Below are 10,088 nucleotides of genomic sequence, written 5' to 3' on the forward strand. Positions count from 1 at the left end.
GACCTATTGCCTATCGTCTTGCACTGCCACCCCACTTGCATAAAGTTCATAATGTTTTTCATGTATATGTACTAAGACATTATATAGCTGACAAATCACATAACCTTCAATAGAAGAAACTGCAGGTATCAGATGAGGGAACCATGTTGGTTGAACCATTATGTATAATAGAACGTAGGGTTCAACTTCTCAGGACAACTTGGTAGAGCAATTTAAGGTCCAATGGGACAAGTATAGTCCTGGATCGACTACCTGGGAAGACAAAGAGGCCATATGCCAAACATAACCCAACTTGTTTTGATTTTAAAGCACTTAAAAACCTTATTTTATATATCTTTACTTTATTTTGGCTAGATACTTAAGAATATCTTTTTCCATTGTTCTATAACTATGAAAGGTTACACGTAAGAATGATTTAAAATTATTTTCTTAACACTGTTGGGAAATGGATACCAATATGAAGTATGTTATTTTCTTAACATTGTTATTACATGGATACTGATATAAATTATGAATTATGTTATGGATGTGGTATCTATAATTTTACATATCAACATGAACGATGAGATGGAAATAAAAGAATGGCTACACTTGACTATTAAACGTGAAAAATAACTTACAAATATATTGGCTAGATAGAGCCAAGTATTTTATATGAACTCAAAGATCAATATCATAGATGCCAACATATTGGGAATGCATATAAATTGTTTTATGAATATAATTAGTTTTGCATATATTGATGCATATGTTATAATGTGTGGACAAGTGTTTAGATTGTAGATAATATCATTACCAAACCAACCACGTTATGAAAAAACTCCAAGAACACTTGAGGCTCAATAAGATCCCATGATAGGCTATTGGTCCTAGTTTTACTAGGAGGGGTGGAGATGTTTCCCACTATTTATCATCAAAAAATTAGAGTCATGGGAGCACTGTGCGAGTCACACTCCCCTAGACGTGTGATGATGTCTTTTAGATGCCTACTTGGAAATTAGGTTGATATAGTCGACTTTCTCACCCTTGAGATTTATGAATGATTAGATCAGTATAGCTGACACCATGACATATTCCAGTAGATGATGGATAAGATGGGAGTGGAAGAGATTAGGAAGGATAAGATGATTCTAGAATAACTTGAGAGCTCGGTTGGATAGGGCATGACTATTAATATCGTAAACCTATAAATGTTTAAAACACAAATAAAATAAAAAATGTCCTCACATTAAATAAGTATTCAATCACGAGACATAATCCTTACATGATTACACTAATTGCTAAAATAATTATTGATATACTATATAAACTTTAACTTCAGGATGAAATTTTCTGAGGAAGGGGTGTATGTAATAACCCACCTCGAGTTATAGGGAACATAGAAATATTAACATGCATACGACACATGCATATGATAACTACATATGCATGTATTGCATGTACTACACTAGTATTTATACTTGCTAATATTGGAAAATGTCTAAGTTGAAGGTAATGAATTGATTATCAAAGTAAATTCCTAACTCACCAAAATATAATGAATATATCGAGTGAGGTACTTGATATGTCTACCACTATTATATATATAATTAATTTAATTAAAGTAAATAAAGTAATTTATTTAATATATGAATAAAGTAATTTACTTAAATTTTAAATAAGTGATTTATTTAAACTTATAGATAAAGTAATTTAATTAAATAAAATAAGACAATATAGTTCATAAACTAAACAAACAATTATAAGCAACACTCCATTACATTTGATAAATATAACTACCTCTAAACAAAGGAAAAAGATGACTATGGAATGTAGGATACCAATAACAAAAGAATGAGAGATGATGGATTTTTGGGGCATACAAGGGAGTCAAGGAGACCATGAGAAGGGGGGACAAAGGACGAAGAGTGTGAAAGGGGGGTTTTATTTCTTAACTATGGGAGAAGCAGAGATTGTGACGAGAAACACAAAGTATTGTGCAATTGTTCTTGGGGTTTTGGGCATGAGGGCTAGAAGACCTCTATTTCAAAGTCTTCTGGATCTGGAAACCAGATAGGTTAATCCCAGATAGGCTAGGAGGAAACAATCGACTTGGTAGCAGGAGTAGGAGCAACAACATACCAGAAATGCCTTCAAACAATATTTTGAGGTAAGTACTTGCAAATGAGTTGTTAATTTTGGTTTCTCTGGTTAAATTGTAAAATTAGGCATTAGAATTTGATGTCAATTGTCAAATTTTAGTTTCTCTGGTTAAATTTAAAAAATTAGGGCTTTACACATATTCCACTTTTAAGAAATTCATGACACTAGGGAATTCATCCTTGTCAAGACAATGATGAACTATCTTGACATCACCAACAAATAAAGAATCTAGGTCGCTTTGTTGACCTTCTTGTCTTGCTCTCTCCAAAATGCTTCTAAAGGTTGGCAGTATTCTCCAAGTCTCTGTTGGCCTACCCAAATCTCTACCAACAAAGTTGGAATCACACAAAACTATTTCCTCCATTCTTAAATGGACTTGAATATAATCTCTAACTTGTGTCAACTACTAATAATGAGGGCTATCAGTGGGATGATATTTATAACAATCACAATTTGATGAAGGGGGCGAATTTGCATAGACTAGCAAACTAAACGTTGAACATAAAGCTAACAGAATGTGGCAAAGTATTCCCTGTTTCCATTTGTTGTAAAAGACAATGCTTTCTCTTGAGGAAACCAATTAAAAGTTTGCTTGTATTACAAATGGAAAACCATGTACCATTTATGTAAGAAGAAAAGAATACATACTAGGGGCTAGTTTGTCTTCTTTAGTAAGACGTTTATCTCGGGGAAAAGCTAGTGTAATCACCCATTTTTCCACATCTTTCCTCTGCTCAACCTTACACTCATTTTTCACATCAAAACGTTGCCTACATATGTAATAATTAGATTGTCCAATGGAATGTTTGCCTTCAACAACAGATAAATGCAGAGTGAACGATTCACTATCTTCGCTCTTGGAATTTCGAAATTTTGTCTCCCTTGAAATAGAGATTCTGTTTATTTTGTTAAAACTGACATTCACATGGACCTCATAGACATAAAGCTTCTTGATCTTAGACATAAATAAAAGAATTTCAAGTTGAATACTTGAGAGTTCTTTCTGCACAGCTTCAACCTTCTCTGCACACAAAGGAAGAACCATAAAAGTATTGGGAAGCCTTCCATCATAAAATTCTTCAAGTTTAGAAATGTTGGGCCTACTTTCAACCCATTTTGGGACTATATATCCAATGTCAAAGTCCACAGGATAGACTTCATCGAATCTTATCTTGCATCCTTTGCTAAAAATGTAAGGCTAACTTGTCACTAAAAAGGCACTCTTAAACTTAACGCCTGCAATGAAAAGAGAGGATGCTACCTATATTATTGGTACTATAATAGTCATAGATAAATTGGGAAAATGAGTTGGTTTCCCATAAAATTGTCATTGTAATCACCATAAATTAACAAAGAGATAATGATTCTTGTTAACTAATTCATACCTTTATAAGGATTAGAAATTTAGATTTAACTATTTTAATATGATTGAATCCATACCTTTTTCTCCGATATAACCTCCTTCCCTTTTATTTATTTTGGTCGATCATCCTGCATTGCTTATAGAATTGATATGAAGTTTCTGAAATCCAATCTTGTCGTTCGAAACCAGCAGCGTAGTAGTAGCACCCACATCAGTGACATCCTTAGTCGTAAACACAAAATCCAACATCAAATTCACATTTCGTGCATAGTTGTTATCCATTCTGCAACAAAGTCACCAAAATTATCATGATAACAAAAATAATAAACAAAGAAGATAAGCTTGATTGGCACTTTCAATCCAACTGATGAGTCACTTGAATTAGCACTATAACAAAATGAACATGTTTGTTGTATAATTCTATAGACAAAAGTTTGACTATTTGGTGCAATTCTTTTGTAAGAGGATTCTCTTTGAACTTGGTTTTCTGAATCTCTTCAATGTGCTCTCTTGGTGTTTCCATCCATGCAAAGGCAGTGAAGTCCAATTCCAATGGTGAGAAAACAATACAAATTTTGAAGCGAGTCCCTCTGACAACAAATTTATTGAGGGTGTATCCCTATGGTTAAGAAGATTGAACTTCAAATTTACATAATCAAACCATCGATTTCAAATTCCAATATTAGAATTTGTGAAGCCAATCTGATAGCAACTCAAAACTAATGAATTTGGACCACTAGATGCGTTAAATAATTGAAAAGTGTTGTTGGTGAATGTACAAAGGACAATTGGCGGGACTTAGAATTAGATTTGGGAATACTAAAAATCTTTGATTGTGCACAGATATGATCTTTCCTTTGTACAATGTATATTGAAGGTTGCATTGGAGTGATAGTTTGACAATCGATATGCCCTTACAATGAAAAAAGCATTTAAACCCCCAAGGTAGAGCTCACCACTGCATCGTGCTATGTAGCTTTGATGTGGCGGTGGTGCTGAGACCACTGCATAGAAAAATGAAATCCTAAGGTGAACTATGTAACGCCATGGTTTTCTTTGCAATTTTTTTGTACATATATGAATAATACAAATCCATGGATCATAGATGTCATTGCTATGCAATGACATAATAAGGGGAAAGAAAATTCTTGTTTTACATTTCACGTCTGACCTTTTGGTGGACATTGTATTTCAATTATTGTTACCTGTATTGATAGTACGAACCACATATCGTATCAAACATAATGCACATGTCAGATAATTTTGGTTCTTGGCGTACTTGCTCATTGCTCATTGACGCATATCCATGTCATATTTTCTAGAGAGTAGTCTAACGAGGCAACAATTTTGCCTGCAAAGTGGAAATTCCAACAAGATTTTGACAAAATTTAGGCAGAAATTTTGAGAAATATGGGTTATAACTGTAAAGCATAAGGATTTTCGGTGCCCTAAGGGTTTTTGATCGTGCTGAATCTGTTTCTATCATAAAAAAATGACTTAAGCACTCCTATGGTTGGATTTTTTTGAGAAAAAATGGTTGAAGGCTCTCTGTGGTCCCTGATGATGGATGGAGTCACCATCCGAAACATTGGACATATCACACATTTTACATAGTATGATTTCGAAAATTACTAACAATATGACAAACTGTGGAAGTCTCCAATCACTCATCAATATTTTTCTAGGCAAAAGTGTGGCCTCAGTAGCTAATGCCTATTTTCTAGTGAAAGATGGAAGGAACAACTTGTATTTTATGACAAAATATGGAAAAAAATCAATTTCGACATAACAAAAGTAGTCAATTTTTTGATAAAAACTATATTAACCTGAAATTAAATTATATTAGCGTGTACTATACAAAAAGTTTGATGATAAATATGATTATGGCAGATTTCACATTAAAACACTTGGTGATACTATATTTTTTGATTTTTCATATATTTTTTAATAATTTTAATTTGTGACAATTCTATATAAAACCAAATGATCATTTGTTATATATGTCCAATAAAAATAAAAATTTTAAAATTATTTTTGAATTTTCAAAATATTTAATTTAATATTTAAATTGTAATTATTTTAATAAATTTTAAGGTTTCTTTTAACTAATTGAATTCAACTTAGTTTAACTTCTTCTTTTTTTTTTTACATGTGGGAAACCTAAGACAACCATCTCTAGCTGTTATCTGCAAATGGAGACTGACTCATCAACTTTATTATTCAAAGAAAACCACGCCACTGGAATAACCTGCTAGTGGTCCATAAAGAGGTAGACTTTCACTCATCAACTTTATTATTCAAAGAAAAACACGGCACCTGGAATAACCTGCTAGTAGTTTGTAAAGAGACAAACTTTCACTCCTACCAGATACTTCTCGGTCTTGAGCAGTACTCTCTTTTCTTGCATGTCCTTACATCTCAAAAAACAAACTCTTAATCAAACAAAAACAAAAATAATTTTAAAACATACTTGGCATCCATTTTTAATTTAACTTACCATATATAAACTCAATAAATATATAATTATAATTTTCTTTTTATAATGTATCTTTACATTAAATTTCCAATTTCTTTTTATAATGTATCTTTACATTAAATTTACATTAAATTTCCAATGAATGGGATAATAATTCTTTCTTAAAAACTATCATGCCAATGCTAAGTGAGAAAAGCTTTACCCGAATTGTCAATCCTTAGCTTCCAATGAATGAGAGAGCTTTCATTAAACAGCAAATCATATTTATTGAATCATGGCTAAAGGCTTCAAGTGGGAAGAGGCTGCTAAACCCTCCCTTAAACCTCAACTCGATTCCTTTCGCGGGGACAAAACCATGAGCGACGGGCCGAACGAGCGATCAGTCAAGCACAGTGTCACATGATCACTTCTCTGAAAGGTTTGCTACAAATTTCTGAGATTTTTTTGACCAAACATAGCAGGGGAAAAACACGAGAGAAAAGCTATATATGGCACGAATTAGATCTATATACCCCGTAAAATTTTATCAGAATACCCTAACGAGAGTCATTTCCTCGCATTTTTCGGCACTTCCACAACCCTTTTTCGATGAGCCAACAAGTAATTTGCCTTCAGAGAATGCGAGGGGATCAAAACACAAAGGCCAACATGCGAAAACATCGCAGAAGGACGTCATTAATGCGCTTTTGAATGAGACCAGGGTTACTGAAGCCAAGCGAATGTATGACAAAATGGTACGTAGTAATTTCATCCCAGATACTTCTACCCACAACACAGTGATTAATGGGTTTGCAAAGGCTGGACGAGTTGAAGATGCCTTGAGCGTCCTTCAGCACATGAAACAGAAGGGTGGATTTTCACCAAATACAGTGACTTTCAATGTTTTGCTCGGTGAACCCAGCAAATTAGGCCATGTGGGTCGTATTGAAAATATACTAGATCTGATGATTGATGATGGTTGTGCACCTGATCATGTCACTTCTGATTTGTTAGTTCGTGCATTCTGTAATGCAGGTAGAGATGGGGAAGCCTGCAATATTTTTATTGAAATGGTGAGATATGTTGTTAACCCAGATATGAGTACTCTCAATTTTCTCATCAGGCATTTGTGTAAGGCTGGGAAGATTGACACAGCATATACGTTTCTGGAGGAAATGAAGGGTCTAAACTGCAAGATGGGTCTAAATTGCAAGCCTGATATTGTCACTTGTAGCATTCTGATGGATGCTCTCTGCAATGGCAAACATATGAGAAAAGCAAGAAATTTGTTGGATGAGATGTTAGAGTCCGGGTGCAAGCCTGATAGCTTCTTATACAACACCCTAATGAAGGGCTACTGTAAAATCGATAAGACCAATGAAGCCTTGGAGGTTTATAAGAAGATGGACGCAGAGGGGTGTGCTCCTGATGTCGTAACATTTAACACTCTCATATTTGGGTTGTCCAAGGCTGGGAAAATAGATGAAGCCAAGAAGTTTCTGAAGCTCATGGTCAGGAAAGGGCATTCTCCTGATGTCATTACTTACACTTCACTTATGAATGGGATGTGTAGAAAAGGCGATGCCATGGGAGCTCTTGCGTTGTTAGAGGAAATGGAACAATCTATGTGTCAGCCTGATGGTTGCACGTACAACACCCTTATGCATGGCCTTTGTATGTGTCAGCACTTACATCAGGCCTTGAAGCTGTACGAGGTGCTGAAGTCGAAGGAAGTTGATCTTGAGAGTGGCACCTATGCCGCGTTTCTCAAGGCACTTTGTAGAGCAGGGAAAGTGGCTGAAGCATATGAAGTCTTTGATTACGTGTTAAACAGGAAAACATTACCAGATGTTGTAGCATATTCTGTTTTGGAAAATTCTCTCAAGTTTTTTAAGAAACCTCGTTTTTCGAGGTAATTCCTTCAAGTTTGTTCTCTCTGGTCAAGGTTATCTTGAGAGTGGTACCTATGCGGCATTTCTTAAGGCGTTTTGTAGGGCAGGGAAAGTGGCTGAAGCATATCAAATTTTCGATTACATGTTAAACTGGAAATCATTGCCAGATGTTGTAGCATATTATGTGTTGGAAAATTCAATGGGGTTTTTTAAGCAACCTCGTTTATCTAGGTAATTCCTTCAGTTTATTCTTTCTGGTCAAGGGTTTGCTTGAGAGTAGTACCTATGCTTGCCAGATTTTGTAGCTTATTCTGTGTTGGAAAATTCTCTGAAGTTTTTTAAGAAGCCTCATCTATCTGGGTAATTCCTTCAGTTTATTCTCCCTGGTCAAGGGTTATCAAAGGAGTTCAAATTTTGTGCATCTGATTTGATAGCACTTTGCCCTCTGGTCCACCTCATCCAAGGTAATTCCTTGTTATCTATTTGATTGCTGTTGCTTTTCTGGCATGCCTAATGGCAATATACCTCTCTATTTGGAATTTCTGAGTCTTGATTGCTGATCAGTCTATATTGTTTGAGTTTGAGTCCCACGTATAGCTGACCAGCAATTGCGAAAAAATAAAAGTCTGACATTTTGTTTTAATGCATTAACTTTTTGGTTAAACTGTTGTCAATATGTTGCAATTGTACTGTTTTTTCTTCACTTTGGTACGGACCACAAGCAATGGCAGTAGTCTAACCCAATGTTTTAAAACTCCAACTCTGACTCCGACTCGGCCGAGGGTCGACTCCGACTCCGACTCTGACTCGGTATTGACTCGGCCGGCTCGATTTCAATGACTTGGTCGTTGTAAAAAATACATTAAATATTTATTTTTTATAAAAACACATAATTTTAAAGATTTTCATTCATGTTTCCAAACACACAGCATTAGAATATAGATAGAAGACAACATATGATCAAAGTAGGCTCATGAATATATCCATTATATCAAAATGGCACCTAGTGCACTGTCCAATACATACACGATGTTGATATAGAGATCAAAACAAAAACACATAACTGAGGAGGCTATAAATGGCCTCTACAACAAAAGTTTGTGACCAGTACTATTGGCAACTGCTAGAGTTGCCAACATCATCTGGCTCAGTGTTACTTGGGAGCGGGAGCGAAAGTGGGGAGCGAGAGCGAAAACGGGAGTGGGAGTGACATTTTCAGAAGCTCTTGGTTTGGGAGCGAATCCCGGAGGAGTTCGACAAGCAATGTCACTAACATCAAGGTACACAGAGGGATTGGTGCTCTTGATTAAATACGAGTTCCATACCCTAATACATGACAAAATTCAATGGAAACATTGCAATTCTCCAATCTTGAAATCCTGAAAAACTGATAAGTCTGCTGGATTTTGAATGAAATCTAAAATTCTACTTTCTCCATATGAAATCCAATGAGGCCGGAACCACTCTCAAACATCTTGAATCATTTCATGGTAATGTTAAAAATTTAAGTAAAAGGATGAAAATGAAGATTAAGGAGAATAACATTACCATGAAATTTGAATAGCATATGAATACTAGGAGAGGGGAATGGACCCCAAATAGCACTTAACCAATTTAGAAAACACCTTGGAGTCCCCAACAATTAGCTAAATGTTAAAAAGTTAAAAAAAATTAGAAAAATCCCTTTTTTTTTTGGGTGACTGGCCGGATTTAATGACTCGGCCGAGTAGATGTGGAAACGGCCGAGTTGGCCGAGTCATGGCTGACTCGGCCTCCCGAACCGTTTGCTCCACCGAGTCATATTTCTGGGCAATCAAACGGATCAACTCGGCCGTTTCCGTTTCGAATCGGCCGAATTTTAAAACTATGGGACTCTAACCAGACTGTTTTTTTTCCCTGAAAATCATAGAATTTCCGGCAATATTTTGATAAAATCGGGCAGGGATTTTTGTAAATCGAGGTTAAAGTTGTCAATTTTCAATATTTTGGTTTCCCCAGACGTTTTTGATGGTGCTGAATTCATTTCCCCCATCAAAAACATGATTCAAACACTGCTATTGCAAGATTTCTTGAATTTTTTTCGCCCGGATTCCAGCCACTTTTGGCTGTCTGGGCAAATCCTCCACCTCTGTAGACGCCCAAGCCATGTGGCTAAGGGAGTAGTCTTGTTTTGTGGGTCAGCTAGACAAGAAGACAGGACTATAGTCAAAGCTATATAAGATAAGAAAAAGAGTTA

General features: G+C 35.4%; 1 protein-coding gene across 1 annotated transcript; it reads left to right on the forward strand.

Annotated features, from left to right (window-relative positions):
• The first annotated feature begins 6,180 nt into the window (after positions 1-6,180).
• LOC149214685 (uncharacterized) lies at positions 6,181-8,391 on the forward strand. The gene has a single exon (XM_089392371.1). It carries the CDS (start codon positions 6,470-6,472, stop codon positions 7,874-7,876), a length of 1,407 nt encoding a protein of 468 aa, XP_089248497.1. The 5' UTR covers positions 6,181-6,469; the 3' UTR covers positions 7,877-8,391.
• The last annotated feature ends 1,697 nt before the right edge of the window (positions 8,392-10,088 follow it).

Source organism: Pinus tabuliformis, chromosome 1_1, assembly GCF_031772625.1.
Source record: "Pinus tabuliformis cultivar Carrire ecotype Pingquan chromosome 1_1, CPIR1, whole genome shotgun sequence".
NCBI lineage: Eukaryota > Viridiplantae > Streptophyta > Pinopsida > Pinales > Pinaceae > Pinus > Pinus tabuliformis.